General features: G+C 37.6%; 3 protein-coding genes across 4 annotated transcripts; 1 reads left to right on the forward strand and 2 right to left on the reverse strand.

Annotated features, from left to right (window-relative positions):
- Positions 1-1125: 1125 nt before the first annotated feature.
- LOC110455236 (putative transporter svop-1) lies at positions 1126-11301 on the reverse strand. Of its 2 annotated transcripts, none has more exons than XM_021505232.1 (4): positions 11215-11301; positions 8276-8838; positions 3106-3387; positions 1126-2330 (listed from the first exon to the last, which is right to left on the reverse strand). In XM_021505232.1, exons 1-4 carry the CDS (start codon positions 11265-11267, stop codon positions 1702-1704), a joined length of 1527 nt encoding a protein of 508 aa, XP_021360907.1. In that variant the 5' UTR covers positions 11268-11301; the 3' UTR covers positions 1126-1701. The 2 variants fall into 2 exon arrangements, with proteins under 2 accessions (XP_021360907.1, XP_021360908.1); XM_021505233.1 differs by lacking the exon at positions 11215-11301 and adding an exon at positions 11044-11061.
- Positions 11055-18455, forward strand: LOC110455237. The gene is made up of 4 exons (XM_021505234.1): positions 11055-11143; positions 14293-14457; positions 16248-16475; positions 17423-18455. Exons 2-4 carry the CDS (start codon positions 14307-14309, stop codon positions 18193-18195), a joined length of 1152 nt encoding a protein of 383 aa, XP_021360909.1. The 5' UTR covers positions 11055-11143; positions 14293-14306; the 3' UTR covers positions 18196-18455.
- Positions 11932-14235, reverse strand: LOC110455251 (extensin-like). The gene is made up of 2 exons (XM_021505255.1): positions 14227-14235; positions 11932-14013 (listed from the first exon to the last, which is right to left on the reverse strand). Exons 1-2 carry the CDS (start codon positions 14233-14235, stop codon positions 11932-11934), a joined length of 2091 nt encoding a protein of 696 aa, XP_021360930.1.
- Positions 18456-19037: the final 582 nt, after the last annotated feature.

Raw genomic sequence — 19037 nt, forward strand, 5'->3', positions numbered from 1 at the left:
TATTATTTCTCATAAAAGTCCCGCAAGGTGTGGTTTTCATGTTCAGAAACGATTATCAAAGCTATAGTCATGCCGAAAAAAGAGGTTTCCAACATTTCGTTTCGGTTTTTGGCAGTCATTTTAGTTTTATAGCTGTCTGAACATATCACCCCAAAACACTTCTTTTTCAACAGAACAATCTTTATAGTATTCAGAAAATGATACATAATACATTTGATGTATCAAATACATTTTTCTTCATACACACTTGTCTAAATTACAAAACAAACTCAACAGTTTAGAAAATGATTCATACTAATAAATTCTAATAAAAACTTCTATCAAAAGTACAGTAAATTGTACAAAATTAAACCTATAGTCCCCTTCCTTCATCTTTTGTATGAAAAAATATCTGTGTAATACATGTACATGTAAATATAGATGGACAATCCTCTAGTTGATTTAAATCTCCTGGACTCAGTGCACAGGTGCTTGAATTAATTTTTGTTCTCCACTTAACAAATTTCATATTCAAACAAGACTTCTACAAGTATGCATGAATTTATAATTAGAATTTGCACATGCGAACAGAACAAATCATTCTGGTTATCAGATCATTTCATCTCGAGTCAATCTATATTAGGGTTACAACGATACATTAACACAAAGATATGATATATTGTATCACGTTATTGTAGTCACAATACCATACATATAGTAATAATAGAAGCAATGAGGAAAGTAATGTTGCAAATTTTAATGGCTATATTACAACTGGAAATAGACTTGGTCTAAAATGGGCATGATTTTAAAGGTTCACACAATTCCCGTATTTTGACGTGCATGCCGAGCAGGAGCTGTCACTGGCTATGTGGGAACGGATTTGAATAGACTGAATTCAGAAACGACAAAATGACCTGCTAAAAAATATTGTGTATTGTATCGTATTTAGAATATTGCAATACATCGTTGCAGCCCTATATATATATGCAAACAAATGGCCAATTCCTCAGTAATACTACCCAATACAGGTACACATGTCCACTCCAACCCCACTTATTCCGATATTCTGTTACATATGTGATATTCTGATATTATACCCCATTTCTTGTAGAAAATACAAAATAAAACCTTTTTAACCAGTAAAACCTGTCAACTTCAACCCCACTAATACTACGACATTCTGTTGGATAAAAATATTATGTGATTCTGACATGTTAACCAAGTTCTTGCAGAAAATTCCAATTCAAACCTTTATATCCAGACACCCTGTCTAATATGAACATTTTGTTGAATCTCACGGGTATTGGAATAGACAGGTTTCATTATACTGTCCGTACTCGCTGAAGAAGAGTAGCTTTGGGTTATATACACTTTTGTTAGCTGTGTACTCTTTATATTTTTGGGGCTGATAAGAGGTTAATTGGTATTTGTTCAAAAATAAATTAGGCAGGCTCTGGTTACAGGTTTTGATAAAGCTTTTCCTTGTAGTCTTTCATCATTACTGTAATCAATCTGTATATTATTATAAGGCTGTCAAAACATTTAATATGCAGGTTAGGCAAAACATCGAAACAAACATTAGCTGTTTAAACATTTTTGAGTCAGCATGTTTGTGATTAACTTGGGAATATTCTTCACCAATTAACTTTTCATTTCCTCAAAACATGTTATGACAAAGGCTAGGACGTAAAACCCTTCGAAAAAAAATCATGTGGTTATTTAATGATTGTCTAATTTCTTTCCTGCTGTTTCCCAATATAGGAAGAAGGTAAGAAATGTTTGGACTAGGAAGCATGCACTCCATACTAGAGGGTACAGCCATAGCACACCGCTGAAAAGTACACCTGCACTAAGGAATGGCGTAAACAAACTCGGAAGACCAATCAGCACAGAGACAAAAGCCAAGGCCGTGGTTCTGATCTCCGTGGGATACATTTCCGCTGTGAGGGTGTTTAGGATAGAAAACACTGGTACCATGAAGAAGTAGCATACCATCACAGTCACAGTTTTAACGGCAACATCGTCGATAAAAGCAAACAACACGAGCGATAGACATGTAAAAAAGGAGAAGACTCGGAGACAGCGTATGCGACCAAGCATGTGTGTTTCTATGTTGATAATTGCAAAGAACATGCCTGGTATCTGTGCGAGAAAAACACTGAAGGTGTTTAGGTAAGGGTCCATTCCCACAGAATGCATGTACTCGGGCAGGAACAGAGTGACACCCCAGTATCCGATACACTGAAGTAGCCAGATTGCGGAGATCACCAGAGTACGACCTCGCAGGGCCGGTTTCAGAAGGTCACACATACGGCCACGGTTCTCACTGGTAGGGCAGTCAATGTCCACTGTAATATAAATATAAAAGGTCTTCAGAATGATTTGTATAGAATTACAAGACTGGTATGTACTGTGTTGTAAATTATTTATATTAGGGTTGTCAACGGTTAGCCATTAATCAGTTACTCGGTCAGAAGACTGCACACCTTAGAGTTTCCGAAATCAATAAACAAATAGTCGGACATTCATTTACCCGATGGGAGGTCCCATGTAAACAGGGCTTAGACCTACTGTTGATGAGACCCAAATCTGATTTTTTACGTCATGATTCCACTTAATTCCACATTATAAGATTTGCCTAGAAAACAATACATCCATTTATGTGATAGCCTACCTAGCTATCTCAAAATTACAGGGTTTTTGAAAGTACTCATTCAATGTTTATGCATTATTTTAAGGGCAAAAGTTGTTAAAAAGTTGATCTAAATATGATTACATCATCATTAGTAAATAAAATGAAATAAATACATGACACAAATTTTATATTGACATTAAGCATCCCTATCCCTTTACAGAAAAAAACCCACTAGAGAATTCAAAGTTCTGTAGTTTTCATACACACAGTTACCTCCCCTTAATTTCGTTTTGGCTATAACTGCAGTGGGACTGTGCCAGGGAACTTGTAACCTGTTGCTGACTATTTAGCAATTCTGGTTAAAGCAATGATATTGGGATCAGGTCTCAGGATTTAAATCCTGGCCCCGGGATCATAAAACAATCTTAGACCTAAGTTTTTGCTTATAGCCAATCGCATATGATGTCACTTTTTATGACACTTTTTACCTGTATGCAGCTGCGTCTTGTTCTGTCGGGCCATTTCTTTCAGTACAGCAATTCCAGCTTCTTTCCTTCCACTCACAAACAGGAAGCGAGGGGATTCCTTGATCAACGCCAGGCTAACAGGAATCTGTATTACTGTGGGAATAGCACATGCTCCCATGAATACCCGCCAGCCGTACTGCGATAGAAGCCACCAGGCCATTGCTGACGCGTATACGGCTCCCATAGTGCCACTCAGGGTGATGGTTACCAAACAGCTGCCACGATTCTTTCTCGGGAGGAATTCTGAAAATATGAGAAGTCATTCCTTATATCAACACTTAAAAAAAGGATAAGAAAATTAAAATTGGGATTTTGATCATCTTATCCAGCACTTGTACATGAATCAAGGTTTAATAGAATCGTACCCTACGTTGAGGGTGTGACAAAGGAATCTCCAACCGTCAGGGTGGTTTATTTGGTTGTCTAACCCGAGACTTTGCTGAGGGTGAGACAATCAAATAATCACGCTAAGAGTTGGAGATTTCTATGTTACACCTTGAGCTTAATGTAGGGGATGATTATTTGTCTCCACTCACTCCAATACTATGTTAAACAAAATTGTTTTCAGCACTTATAATCTGTGTGTTACCTCTCCTGTCAAAAGCTGATTATGACGTCTTATCTGATTGTTTCCTTGACGTCAAAGTATTAATACTTCCTTCTACATGCGAGCTGTCATACCCTAGGAGGTGAAAGAGAAATCAGACCCTACGGATTGACAGAGAAATGAGACCCTAGGGGATGAAAGGGAAATTTTGAACAAAATGAAAGACACTTCAGTCTTATGTGGAGAACTGATAATCTTACCAAACTGTTTTGTACATATCGCTATTATAAATAAATAACCAAGGTTTTGAGTTTTATGTTAAAGAAAACCTTACCCAGCAGTTGTATGTAATGAAAACCTTACCCAGAAGTTGTATGTAATGAAAACCTTACCCAGTAGCTGTATGTAATGGAAACCTTACCCAGCAGTTGTATGTAATGCAAACCTTACCCAGCAGTTGTATGTAATGCAAACCTTCCCCAGCAGTTGTATGTAATGAAAAACTTACCAAGTAGTTGTATGTAATGAAAACCTTACTCAGTAATTGTATGTAATGAAAACCTTACCTAACAATTGTATGTAATGAAAACCTTCCCCAGTAGTGGTATGTAATGAAAAACTTACCCCAGCAGTTGTATGTAATGAAAAACTTACCAAGTAGTTGTATGTAATGAAAACCTTAGCCAGTAGTTGTATGTAATGAAAACCTTACCCAGTAGTGGTATGTAATGAAAAACTTAACCCAGTAGTTGTATGTAATGAAAACCATACACAGCAGTTGTATGTAATGAAAACCTTACCTAACAATTGTATGTAATGAAAACCTTACCCGGTAATTGTATGTAATGAAAACTTAACCCAGTAGTTGTATGTAATGAAAACCTTAGCCAGTAGTTGTATGTAATGAAAACTTAACCCAGTAGTTGTATGTAATGCAAACCTTACCCAGTAGTTGTATGTAATGAACACCTTACCCAGTAGTTGTATGTAATGAAAACCATACCCAGTAGTTGTATGTAATGAAAACCATACCCAGCAGTTGTATGTAATGAAAACCTTACCTAACAATTGAATGTAATGAGAACCTTACCCAACAGTTGTATGTAATGAAAACCTTACCCAGTAATTGTATGTAATGAAACCTGAACCCAGTAGTTGTATGTAATGAAAACCTTACCTAGTAGTTGTATGTTATGAAAACCTTACCCAGTAGTTGTATTAATGAAAACCTTACCCAGTAATTGTATGTAATGAAACCTGAACCCAGTAGTTGTATGTAATGAAAACCTTACCTAGTAGTTGTATGTTATGAAAACCTTACCCAGTAGTTGAATGTAATGCAAACCTTACCCAGTAATTGTATGTAATGAAAACCTTACCTAACAATTGTATGTAATGAGAACCTTACCCAGTAGTTGTATGTAATGAAAACCTTACCCAGCAATTGTATGTAATGAAAACCTTACTCAGTAGTTGTATGTTATGAAAACCTTACTCAGTAGTTGTATGTAATGAAAACCTTACCCAGTAGTGGTATGTAATGAAAAACTTAACCCAGCAGTTGTATGTAATGAAAACTTAACCCAGCAGTTGTATGTAATGAAAACCTTACCCAGTAATTGTATGTAATGAAAACCTTACTCAGTAGTTGTATGTTATGAAAACCTTACCCAGTAGTTGTATGTAATGCAAACCTTACCCAGTAATTGTATGTAATGAAAACCTTACTCAGTAATCGTATGTAATGAAAACCTTACTCAGTAGTTGTATGTTATGAAAACCATACCCAGCAGTTGTATGTAATGAAAACCTTTCCCAGTAGTTGTAGGTAATGAAAACTTAACCCAATAGTTGTATGTAATGAAAACCTTTCCCAGTAGTTGTAGGTAATGAAAACTTAACCCAGTAGTTGTATGTTATGAAAACTTTGCCCAGTAGTTGTATGTAATGAAAACCTTACTCAGTAATCGTATGTAATGAAAACCTTTCTCAGTAGTTGTATGTTATGAAAACCTTTCCCAGTGCTTGTATTAATGAAAACCTTACCCAGTAATTGTATGGAATGAAAACCTTACCCAATAGTTGTATGCAATGAAAACTGAACCCAGTAGTTGTATGTAATGAAAACCCTACACAGTATTAATGAACTTGTAATTCTCTCTTTTCCAAGCTTTCGGGCTTAGCCCTTCGTCAGGAATTAAATGTCACTGGACCTCTACCCAGAAGTTGTATGTAGTGAGAACCTTACCCAATAGTTGTATGTAATGAAAATCTTACCCAGTAATTGTATGTAATGAAAAACTTACCAAGTAGTTGTATGTAATGAAACCCTTACCCAGTAGTGGTATGTAATGAAAAACTTAACCCAGCAGTTGTATGTAATGAAAACTTAACCCAGTAATTGTATGTAATGAAAACCTAACTCAGTAGGTGTATGTTATAAAAACCTAACCCAGTAATTGTATGTTATGAAAACTTAACCCAGTAGTTGTATGTTATGAAAACTTTACCCAGTAGTTGTATGTAATGAAAACCCTACACAGTATTAATGAACTTGTAATTCTCTCTTTTCCAAGCTTTCGGGCTTAGCCCTTCGTCAGGAATTAAATGTCACTGGACCTCTACCCAGAAGTTGTATGTAGTGAGAACCTTACCCAGTAATTGTATGTAATGGAAACCTTACCCAGTAGTTGTATGTAATGCAAACCTTACCCAGTAATTGTATGTAATGGAAACCTTACCCAGTAGTTGTATGTAATGGAAACCTTACCCAGCAGTTGTATGTAATGAGAACCTTTCCCAATAGTTGTATGTAATGAAAATCTTACCCAGTAATTGTATGTAATGAAAACCTAACTCAGTAGGTGTATGTTATAAAAACCTAACCCAGTAATTGTATGTTATGAAAACTTAACCCAGTAGTTGTATGTTATGAAAACTTTGCCCAGTAGTTGTATGTAATGAAAACCTTACCTACTAGTTGTATGTAATGAAAACCTTACCCAAAAGTTGTATGTAATGAAAACCTTACCCAAAAGTTGTATGTAATGAAAACCTTACCCAGTCGTTGTATGTAATGAAAACCATACCCAGTAGTTGTATGTAATGAAAACTTAACCCACAAGTTGTATGTAATGAAAACCTTAACCAATAGTTGTATGTAATGAAAACCTTCCCAAGTAGTTGTATGTAATGAAAACCTTACTCAGATACCCAGCAGTTGTATGTAATGAAAACCTTTCCCAGTAGTTGTAGGTAATGAAAACTTAACCCAGTAGTTTTATGTAATGAAAACCTTACCCAGCAGTTGTATGTAATGAAAACCTTACTCAGTAATCGTATGTAATGAAAACCTTACCCAATAGTTGTATGCAATGAAAACTTAACCCAGTAGTTGTATGTTATGAAAACTTTGCCCAGTAGTTGTATGTAATGAAAACCCTACACAGTATTAATGAACTTGTAAGTCACTCTTTTCCAAGCTTTCGGGCTTAGCCCTTCGTCAGGAATTAAATGTCACTGGACCTCTACCCAGAAGTTGTATGTAGTGAGAACCTTACCCAGTAATTGTATGTAATGGAAACCTTACCCAGTAGTTGTATGTAATACAAACCTTACCCAGCAGTTGTATGTAATGATAACCTTACCTAACAATTGTATGTAATGAAAACCTTACCCAATAGTTGTATGCAATGAAAACTTAACCCAGTAGTTGTATGTTATGAAAACTTTGCCCAGTAGTTGTATGTAATGAAAACCCTACACAGTATTAATGAACTTGTAAGTCACTCTTTTCCAAGCTTTCGGGCTTAGCCCTTCGTCAGGAATTAAATGTCACTGGACCTCTACCCAGAAGTTGTATGTAGTGAGAACCTTACCCAATAGTTGTATGTAATGAAAATCTTACCCAGTAATTGTATGTAATGAAAACTTAACCCAGTAGTTTTATGTCATGAAAACCTTACCTAGTAGTTGTATGTTATGAAAACCTTACCCAGTAATTGTATGGAATGAAAACCTTACCCAATAGTTGTATGTAATGAAAACTTAACCCAGCAGTTGTATGTAATGAAAACTTAACCCACAAGTTGTATGTAATGAAAACCTTACTCAGATACCCAGCAGTTGTATGTAATGAAAACCTTTCCCAGTAGTTGTAGGTAATGAAAACTTAACCCAGTAGTTGTATGTTATGAAAACTTTACCCAGTAGTTGTATGTAATGCAAACCTTACCCAGTAGTTGTATGTAATACAAACCTTACCCAGCAGTTGTATGTAATGAAAACCTTACCCAGTAATTGTATGTAATGAAAACCTTACCCAATAGTTGTATGTTATGAAAACCTAACCCAGTAAACTTGCATGTTATGAAAACCTTACCCAGTAGTTGTATGTAATGAAAACCTTACACAGTAGTTGTATGTAATGAGAACCTTACCCAGTAGCTGTATGTAATGAAAACCTTACCCAGCAGTTGTATGTAATGAAAACCTTACTCAGTAGTTGTATGTTATAAAAACCTAACCCAGTAATTGTATGTTATGAAAACTTAACCCAGTAGTTGTATGTAATGAAAACCTTACCCAGAAGCTGTACATAAACAAGGGCTCCAAGTCCTCCTTCTCCCACAGAAATCAACGTCCTGACAAACACAAATAGGGGGAAGCTGTTCACAAAGGGGGCAATACCTGCAAACACGGCTAATATAAAAACACTTATCAAGAAGGGAATTCGTCTTCCATATTTGTCACTAACAATGCCTATGACTACTCCACCAAGTATCCCTCCAACTCCACCACAAGCTAGAAACCATGGATAAACCATGTTTGGTACATTCCATTCTTTCTTCAAAGGATCTGTCAAAAATATGATAAGCATCATTTCTGAACACACTGCAAAATATCCATGACATGTGAGAATCATCATCTTGATATGGAAGCGTCCAAATTTTATAGATGAGAAAACGTCGTCCAAGTTTTCCGATGGCAGCATTGTCCTGTTGCACTGTTTGTCATTTGTGTGACCAGAAAAAGCTTCATAACTTGGGACATTGGGTGTAGCAGAAGTTTCTTCCTCTTCTTTTTCTTCATCTTCATTAATTTCTTCACTCAAGCTTATTTCATCTGATCTTTCCTCACTATTCTCCCTGAAAAAACAATTAAGGGTAAAATATCTGTAAGATTCCTATTTTATCATTGTGAACTCGTAAAATAGTGATCAGAATCGTTAGGATGCAACCTTATTTACAAGAGGACCAGATGCCTTTATAGATCACCTGGAATTTTATCTTCAACTTGATATATACTGAATTATGTTCATCATTTTGATGGAAACATCAGCTTTAACAAGGACTTAAACCTCAGGGACAGACATGACACCAAGGACATATTAAGTTTAGTTGTCTTGTCTAGCCAAGCAGTTTTCTATATATGGCTATGGGATTGGGATTTTCAACTATTTCTATGTTATACCAAGGAAGTTAAAGCCCCCTGGGACGAGCCCAGACCCCAGAGCAAATCCCAGAAGCAAGTGTCTTCATCTGTGTAAGCCTTAGAAACTGTATACATCGTTATTTGGTCAGGATTTCACTATTTCTATGTCAGCACCAAGTGAGTAAGTATCGAGGGGCAAGGCAAGACCCCAAAGCCAATCCATATAGCATAAGTGTACATCATTTCTTCAAGCCTAGCAATTGCATGTATGATAATAGGGCGGGGATCAGTTGTTCTGATGTTCCCATCTAGGGATTAAGTCTGATGGGGTGGGGCTGGACCCCCAGGACAGTCCTAGAAGCATCAGTGTCTTTATCTTTTCATGTTCAGCAATTTCATACTTAGTAATAGGTTTGGGATCACCACTGTTTCTTTATTTATAATTCTTCTATAATCTACTGTATACCAGGAAATTCTTGCTGCAGTTTAATTTTTGCCTTTTTCGTCCTCCGTAATGTGGGCGAACTTCATCATTACAGTGAACGTTAGTAAACATTATATACACAATGTTGAATGTGAAGGGCGAAATTGAAACTTGGCGAATATTGATTTGACCGACAAAGGGCGAAAGTTTCCCTGTATACAGTATTATTATTTAATTCCTCTTAATCATTTAACAACCATTAATCCTTATTATTTATAATATCTTAGTAACAACCGTATAAAGTCATCATACCGTCCTGAGATACACAAGTGTAGCAAGTGTGGCATATAGATTAAAGACATATATAGATAGTAACGAAGTATATGCTCCAGACAAACTTTGGAATAAAAAATGAACAAAAAGTTCCAGAAGCAGGAATCATATCTCATCCTCTGTGTTTTTGTTTTATTATGAAAAGGACAGATCTATTTCAAGAACATATTTTAATTACTTTTTATTATACCCCAGCTTAGATAGAAATCGGGGCTATATATAATAAGTCAATGCTGAATGTGGTTTCCAGAGTCTATCTCAGCCACTTTTTTGTCTATAGGTTCATCATGGAAAGGTGGTGTGTTGTGTCCTAAAACCAGGTCACAGTGACCTATTTCCTTAACCTCAAGTATTAAAATAATGGTTGCAATGTATGCATCAAACAATGTATATAGATAGATCACAGGAAGACACTGTCACACCCTTAAATGAGGTCACTGTAACCACTATTTCACATTTGACCTTGACCTCGAGCACAAAAATACACTGTAATACAGATTTCAGGAGCAAATCTCATTTTGCCTTTTATGAACGGACATCAAACTTTGTAATTGGAAAATTGTGTGTAACAATAAATTAGGTCACAGTCATTGACCTTTATTACTTTTGACAATGACCTCAAGTACTAAATTAATGGCAATCTGATTAAAATCATCTGTTACATGGCGTTCAGGCGTAGTACGAAGTTAACGAAGCCATGTAACATATGATTTTAATCAGATTGGATATATATTATAATGTTGGTAGTGACGCGAGTTATCTCCCTTCCATTCCAGTATATAGACCTGCTCAAGTCCCTAAACTTGGATAATATTAATTAAAAAATACCGAAAGCCAGTCTAACGAAGACACAAGCATGCGTCTCCGCGCCGTGTGGGTAGAATGTATCGAACTGGTGACTTTAATCCGGTGTTATATCAGTGAACTTTTAGTGCACTGTGCTGATTTATAACTGCATGCACACAGTTTTTGTGAACGTGCGTGACCGTCGGCCAACATATCCAATAGAAAATCGAGGACGAATAATAAATCAATACAAGGGTGCCCTAAAACAATAAAACATCCCTAACATAAATATGCGTAAGGATTTTACACTTGTATCAATGTGTATTACATTGCGTGTTAATGTTTGTTTTTAGTACGAAACTACCCGGAAAATCACCTTACGGTGCCCGTGAACGAAAACGTATGCGGAAAGCGAGTCGGTATGAAAACACACGTTGTGCATTTGTAACGAAACTCCTGTGGTTGATCCAGTGCAGGTATGTGCAAACATGTCATTTGTGAAGTACATACGTCTAAAACAAATTAACGTTACATGGTTTGCACGAACCTGAAGAGAGACGACATCGTGTATTTGACCTCTCCTACTAAAACACATGACATGCAAGTTCAAAGTTAGGTGACCCTAATAAGTGACCAGAGAATGACTGAATGCCAAGGGAGTGTCCAGGGAGGTTTTCAAACGCTTAGGAAATATGTTTTCCTCTTTCTTCCTGTTCATATAATATGTACCCTTACCTAACTACGTGCAAAATTTCAAGTCGATCGCATTGTGCAAAGAATGGAAATACATCGAGATAAATGCATGTATGCAAGGGAAGTAACTCGTATACAAATTCACTACTTTGGTTACTAACTGGTTCCATTGACCCTCCCTGTTCAAGGCAGAGAACCCTTGATGGGAACAAAAGAACCTGGTATGTAATGTGGTTACATGTATTTGAGGGTAAAGACTTGGAAAAATTGGGGAGGAGGCCTATGTAAAGTACATGTATACATTGTACATTTATGGCATTTTTATGTCACAGCTGTCACAGATGTTTCCTTTAGTTTATCCGTAGAGTGTCCGACTAGAAAATTTGGGATCTCAGGTTTAATCCCCAGCGAATGCACAAATTCCTTTTACTACTTCCTTCCTTTTTGTAATACTAATATGCTATTACATTTCTATCACTATATATAGTGCCTATACTGTTTGTTTGGGTGGGAAATGAATCTGGAGGATGGTACTAGGTTTGGGCGGGAAGTGAGACGGGAGGACTGTACTTCACCATGTTCGTTTGGGTGGAAGATTGTACTTGATTGGTTTGGGTGGGAGGAGAATTTGGAGGACTGTACTTGGTTGGTGGTTTGTTTGGGTGGGAATAGAATCTGAAGGATTGAACTTGGTTTGTTTGTGTGGGAAAAGAATCTGGACGACTGTACTTGGTTTGTTTGTGAGGGAAGATAATTTGGAGGGGTTTGTTTGTGAGAGAAGAGAATTTGGAGGACTGTACTTGGTTTGTTTGTGTGGAGAAAGAATATGGACGACTGTACTTGGTTGGTGGTTGGTTTGAATGGGAATAGAATCTGAAGGATTGAACTTGGTTTGTTTGTGTGGGAAAAGAATCTGGACGACTGTACTTGGTTTGTTTGTGAGGGAAGATAATTTGGAGGGGTTTGTTTGTGAGAGAAGAGAATTTGGAGGACTGTACTTGGTTGGTTTGTGTGGGAATAGAATCTGGAGGATTGAACTTGGTTTTTTTGTGTGGGAAAAGAATCTGGACAACTGTACTTGTTTTGTTTGTGAGGAAAGAGAATTTGGAGGGGTTTGTTTGTGAGAGAAGAGAATTTGGAGGACTGTACTTGGTTGGTTTGTGTGGGAAGAGAATCTGGAGGACTGTATTTGTTTGGTTTGGGTGGGAAGAGAATATGGAGGACTGTACTTGGTTTGTGTGGGAAGAGAATCTGGAGGACTGTACTTGGTTGGTTTGTGAGGAAGAGAATTTGGAGGACTGTACTTGGTTTGGGTTGGAAGAGAATTTGAAGGACTGTACTTGGTTGGTTTAAATGGGAATAGAATCTGGAGGCCTGTACTTGGTTTGGGTGGAAAGAGAATTTGAAGGACTGTACTTGGTTGGTTTGTGAGGAAGANAGTACTCGGTTTGGATGGGAAGAGAATCTGAAGGACTGTACTTGGTTGGGGTGGGAAGAGAATCTGGAGGACTGTACTTGGTTGGTGGTTTGTTTGGTGGGAAGAGAATCTGGAGGACTGAATTTGGTTGGTGGTTTGTTTGGGTGGAAAGAGAATCTGGAGGACTGTACTTGGTTGGTGGTTTGTTTGGGTGGGAAGAGAATCTGGAAGACTGTACTTGGTTTGGATGGGAAGAGAATCTGGAGGACTGTACTTGGTTTGGATGGGAAGAGAATATGGAGGACTGTACTTGGTTTGTGTGGGAAGAGAATCTGGAGGACTGTACTTGGTTGGTTTGTGAGGAAGAGAATTTGGAGGACTGTGCTTGGTTTGGGTTGGAAGAGAATTTGAAGGACTGTACTTGGTTGTTGGTTTGTTTGGGTGGGAAGAGAATCTGGAGGACTGTACTTGGTTTGGATGGGAAGAGAATCTGGAGGACTGTACTTGGTTGGTTTGTGAGGAAGAGAATTTGGAGGACTGTACTTGGTTGGTTTGTGTGGGAAGAGAATCTGGAGGACTGAATTTGGTTTGGGTGGAAAGAGAATCTGGAGGCCTGTACTTGGTTGGTTTGGGTGGGAAGAGAATAGGAGGACTGTTCTTGGTTGGGGTGGGAAGAGAATTTGAAGGACTGTACTTGGTTGGTGGTTTGTTCGGGTGGGAAGAGAATCTGGAGGACTGAATTTGGTTGGTTGGGGTGGGAAGAGAATTTGGAGGACTGTACTTGGTTGGTGGGTTGTTTGGGTGGGAATAGAATATATATGGAGGACTGTACTTGGTTGGTATGGGTGGGAATAGAATATGGAGGACTGTACTTGGTTGGTGGTTTGTTTGGTGGGAAGAGAATCTGGAGGACTGAAATTGGTTGGTTTGGGTCGGAGGGGAAAATGAAGGACTGTATTTGGTTTGGATAGGAAGAGAATCTGGAGGACAGTACTTGGTTTGGATGGGAAGAGAATATGGAGGACTGTACTTGGTTTGGATGGGAAGAGAATCTGGAGGGCTGTACTTGGTTTGAATGGGAAGAGAATCTGGAGGACTGTACTTGGTTTGGATGGGGATAGAATCTGGAGAACTGTTATTAGTTTGGGTGGGAATAGAATATGGAGGGCTGTACTTGGTTGGTTTGGGTTGGAATAGAACTTGGAGGACTAGCTTGTAGGTGGTTGATGTTAAATCCTACTGTTAGCCACTCATATTTTTTTAATTACTTATTTTCATGATAATTCCTCAGAGATTATTGTGAATTTAATTGTGTCATGCATATTTATTCAAACACCAGCTTGTACTGGTAAATATTCTTGAAATGTTCAGTATTCACAGTATGTACATTTGAAAAGTCTTGGATTTATGTTATGCACTACCATCAGTTTTCTGTTTCTACCCTCTCACCGTTACCATGTATATATTAGCACTAACCACACTGCTAATATATTGTTATGCATTCTCTTCACACAGGACCTACAATTACTATGACTGATGAGACCAGAAATACAGTGTTTGTGTACCTCGGGGAGGGAGCCTGTGAAGAAAATGCAGAGGTTGTAGTGCAAACACTAAAGAGACACCTGGATGAAAAGCACTACATCTTCAAGTATATATCCCCGGAAGAGACCATTGCAGGTGAGTTCAAAATTTTAATTTGATGCTCTAAAACAGTTTGAGAAGTTATTTTTCCAGTTATAATATATCATTTCCTTTGTATTTGTTCAAAGACTTTTATAGATTGCAGGTCTTTTTAGGTACCTAGTTAGTAGAATTTTAAATTCTTTCCAGTTATATTTATGAAAAGTATCACTAAATATAATTTTCTATGGCTCAGAGGACAAGCTATCAAAAATACTATCAAGAGGTATGGAGTTGGAATCATTATAGTGTAAATGTTATTTTAAAAAAGAAATGTATGTATTTCAATATACATTCAATATATTAACATGACGATGTGATACGTATCACGATACTGTGGTCATGATTATACAATATGCATCACTTTACATATAGGAACAGTTGGAGCAAAGTGAAAGATATGTTGCAAATTTTTAATTACAATATTACAACAGGAAATAGACTTGGTCCAAAGTGGGCATGACTTTAAAGTTTTACACAATTCACGTCTTTCGGCGTGCATGCTACGCTGGAGCTGTCACTCACCATGTTGGAACGGATAAGAGTAGACTTAATTCAGACACAACAAAATACGGAAAATATCGTAAAAATAAAAATTGTGTATTTATGTCGTATTTAAAATATCGTGATATATATCGTTGCAGCCCTCTTGTTTAGTATATATCTTTGCTATAGTAAATGGGTAAGCAACTCAAAGTCAGAAAAATGGAGGACAAACAGGAACACTTCTTTGTTGGAGATACCTTATACTTTACTGGGACTTTATATACCTTAATGATGTATCTGATTTTTTTTGTTCATCATTACTGCAATAACTTTAACATATACTCAATGTGAAAAAACAGGGTCATGAGAGGCATAATGGGTATCAGGATGACCACGACCTGCTTTTCTACAGCAGAAATGTCATAGACTTAATAGTTACTAAGTGGTGGTGTGGCTCTACAGGTTTGTTGATAAAGAAGACTACAGGAAATATTGATTGTCCTGATAATATTCAATTATAGCCTTTGGCTGAGGTCGATACCTGGATTTATTGACCTGAGAAAAGATATATTGACCGAGGATGCAGTCCGAGGTTAATATATCTTTTCTCGGGTCGATAAATACAGGTATTGACCGGAATTTCAAGGCCACAATTGTTTTATTATTTTACAAAACAGTAATGTAAGCACTCTCAAAAACAACACAAAAAAACACTTCGGATGTGGGACGGTGTATTGTTTGGAGACACGTCATAATTCTATTTTTAGAAACACCCAGTCCTTCAACAAAAATCATGCGCTCCAAGTCAATATCGGTTTTTATCGGTGGACACGTGATGCACTCCTGGCCAATCACTTGTCGGGAATAATATGAAAAAATAATAATATGCCATATCTGAAAAGTAGTGCTGTTCCAATTAATCATTTAAATCGATGATCAGTCATTTTACCTCCGACTGATGAGTCAATCACGATTTTCTATGATCCATCTTGGTTTGACTATAACATGAAAACACTCAACATTATAAAGAGTTGTCGAGACCAAATCTTACCTATTTTGATGAATACCTCTCTATTAGTTTTCATTTCATTTTGTGATCGATCATTAATCAATCATCGATCATTCGAGAAATACTGATGATTGATCAGAGATTTTGAAGTCTCCCAACACTACTGAACAGCTGTGCTTTTAGCTGAGTGCGGCTCAAATTTGAAAGCAGTTTTAAGGGTTATTTATACATATTTGCTGCATTTGTGGGATATCCATTTCATTAGACCTACTTTTATGAATCTATAATATAGGAAACTGGAAAAAATTGGCTGCCTTGTATGTGATTGGTGGAGGGTATGACCTTGGCTTTATCAATGCCCTTGGGGATGAAGGGACTCTACAGATTCAGCAGTATGTGGCTGAGGGAGGAGCCTATCTCGGGATCTGTGCGGGATCCTACTTTGGATGTGACTACATAGAATTTGACAAAAATGGACCCCAGGAAGTTTGTGGGGAAAGGATCCTTAAATTTTTCCCAGGTGAGTAAGACAGTTAGAGTAAAATGTGTTTATTAAGTTCTTTACAAATTCCTGGTTAGTAGATGTTGAATGATCTTCCTGTTTTAAGCTCACCGGGCTACTCCATACTCCAGAGGTTATGCTCACTTTTGCTCTCAGCACCCCTGGAATATGTCATAGCAAAATCAAAGGTCTGTTGATGAAAGAGAAGACTAGTTTGATCCTTTGATGTTCATCAAAAGAATCTTTCGGCCGCATAACTGTAAAATTGACTAGCTTTGAAGGCGGGTGTCAATTCTCTGTAATTTTCAAAGGATAGGTATCAGCCTAGCGATTGGTCAGGTGTTCTTTACCTGAGACCAATCAAATATCTAGCCACCTGCCTTCAACTTTGCTATGACATATTCCAGGGGTGCAGAAAGCTTCAGGGAGTGTAACCCTCGGAGTATCGAGGATTGCTCCCCAGAGAAAAAGTCTCATCTGACCTATTGGGATTGCCTTTCTTTCGTTGTCGTTTATATTCAATCCATAAACATTTCAAATTTTCGACTTCTTCTCAAAAAATATTGAACTGATTTAAGTTCAATTTTGCAAGTAGTTAATCTGGCCAAGGCCAAAATTTGTGTATGATATAGTTACTTAAAAGACAGAACAGGTGAAATTTGATAGCATCAATCTGATTAACTCATTCCCCCCTGAAGTTTCTATTCTAACCTTTTGAATTGGAAGAGTTTAGATGTGTCTTCAGGGGTGAATGAGTTAAAATCATCTGTTACATGGCTTCATTAACTTCGTACTCAGGCTTATTATGAAATTTACGAGGAGCCATGTAGCAGATACTTTTTATCAGATTGTGATAGCATCAATTTACCTACCATGTCACTGTGTTATGAATTTTAGAATTTTGTTTCCGGGAACCCTCTAAACCATGAAAATATCACCTACATGTGTGTCTGTGTGATTTCCAGGTTTGTGCGTGGGACCAGTTTGGGGTCCTTACAATTACGGCAGTGAGAGCGGAAGTAGAGCGGCCCAGGTGGACTTCTTTGACAAGGAGACTACCACACTCCAAGCCTATTTCAACGGCGGAGGAATGTTTCTCTTCTACAGAGATCAGTTCATATCTGTCAAACGTATTTCTGACCAAGTTTTAAAGAAACGCTGCATGGAGTCCTGTGATAAGGACTCAAACCAGTCTAGTAAAAGTGAGGTTGTCGAGAGTAACCAAAAGGATTCGGAGCTCAAAGATTCGGGACCTGAAGGTGGTGATAATTCTGGACCAGAAGATTTGACACACACATTAGCTGTTTGCAGAACAGAAGGAGAGAAAGGAAATGCATTTTGTGATGTCCAAACTGATTTGTCAGGAATAGAACCTCATCCGAAACGATCAAAAACAGATCATAAGAAAAATAAATGTGAATCTCCTATTGAGAATGAATCAGAGAGTGTCGTAAAAGAAAAAACAACCCAAAGCAAAGCTATATCACTGGACAAGAACGTGGAGGTACTGGCTGTGTACAGTGAGATTGAGGGTCGACCAGCAGCTATTGTTAGGTGCCAAGTAGGCAAGGGTGTAGCTGTTCTCAGCAGCCCACACATCGAATACGACAGCAACAGCCTCAACGGGGAGGACAAGGATATCAAACAAATTATGCCACATCTCGTTGATTCAGACACTCGCCAAAAACGCTGCTTCAGATCCATGCTGTCACATCTTGGCTTGAATCTGAGTCAATAGCTTCAGATCAATGTGGTTATATCTAGGCTTGCTTCATTTTGAATCTCTAGCTTCAGATCAGCTTGGTGACATCTAAGATGGCATGACTTGAGTAGCTTCTCATGATTTTGGGTGGATCTAATCTAGCTTAACTCTTGAGTCACTAGCCTCAGATCAGTGTTGTCAGATTTAGTTTGGCTTGACTCTTGACATCCTCGATACTCTAGGGGTTACACTCACATCCGCTCTCTGCACCCCTGGAATATATCATAGCAAAATTGAAGGCATGCAGCTAGTTATTTGATTGGTCTCGGGTAAAAATAAACCTGACCAATCACTAAGCTGATACCTGTAATTGAAGATTACAGAGGAGCGACACTTAACTTCAAAGCTAGTCAATTTTACTGTTGTGACCAAGATATTCTTATGATGTACATCATAGGATCAAACAGTCTTCTCACCTCATTCACAATGTTCTGCATACTGAGCCTTCAGTTTTGTCATGACATATTTCAAGGGGTGCAGAGAGCAAAAGTGAGCATAACCCATCGAGTATCTAGGATGGACTCTAAGTGTACGGTTAGCTTCATTTCATTGTGGTTAGACCTTTACTGACTTGACTCATGAGTCACGAGAGTCTGATTAGTCAGGTCAGATTTAAGCTAGCTTAACTTTGAGTCGCTGGCTCCTGGTCACTAGATTTAGATAATTGTGTGTATATTTATTGTGGTGTCACTATTATTTTTGCGGTGCTTCTATTCTAGCTTTATAATTGGGATTGGATCTGTTGTTTTTTGTGAAAGTCAAAGATGTGTAGGATAAAATATATATGTGAGTGAATAGGAAACATTCCATGTGATGTC

The sequence above is a fragment of the Mizuhopecten yessoensis genome, unplaced genomic scaffold (genome assembly GCF_002113885.1).
Source record: "Mizuhopecten yessoensis strain PY_sf001 unplaced genomic scaffold, ASM211388v2 scaffold8183, whole genome shotgun sequence".
In the NCBI taxonomy this organism is placed as follows: Eukaryota; Metazoa; Mollusca; class Bivalvia; order Pectinida; family Pectinidae; genus Mizuhopecten; species Mizuhopecten yessoensis.

What these genes read in the sequence shown, in the direction of transcription:
- LOC110455236 (XM_021505232.1), bottom strand. Translation starts at nt 11,267, where the DNA reads ATGTCATGTGTTTTAGTAGGAGAGGTCAAATACACGATGTCGTCTCTC. An exon ending in ACGATGTCGTCTCTCTTCAG is followed by an intron (nt 8,839 to 11,214) that starts GTTCGTGCAAAC and finishes TTGTTTTTTCAG; the next exon opens with GGAGAATAGTGAGGAAAGAT. An exon ending in TGTTTATGTACAGCTTCTGG is followed by an intron (nt 3,388 to 8,275) that starts GTAAGGTTTTCA and finishes TCATATTTTCAG; the next exon opens with AATTCCTCCCGAGAAAGAAT.
- LOC110455237 (XM_021505234.1), top strand. Translation starts at nt 14,307, where the DNA reads ATGACTGATGAGACCAGAAATACAGTGTTTGTGTACCTCGGGGAGGGA. An exon ending in CCCGGAAGAGACCATTGCAG is followed by an intron (nt 14,458 to 16,247) that starts GTGAGTTCAAAA and finishes TCTATAATATAG; the next exon opens with GAAACTGGAAAAAATTGGCT. An exon ending in GATCCTTAAATTTTTCCCAG is followed by an intron (nt 16,476 to 17,422) that starts GTGAGTAAGACA and finishes TGTGATTTCCAG; the next exon opens with GTTTGTGCGTGGGACCAGTT.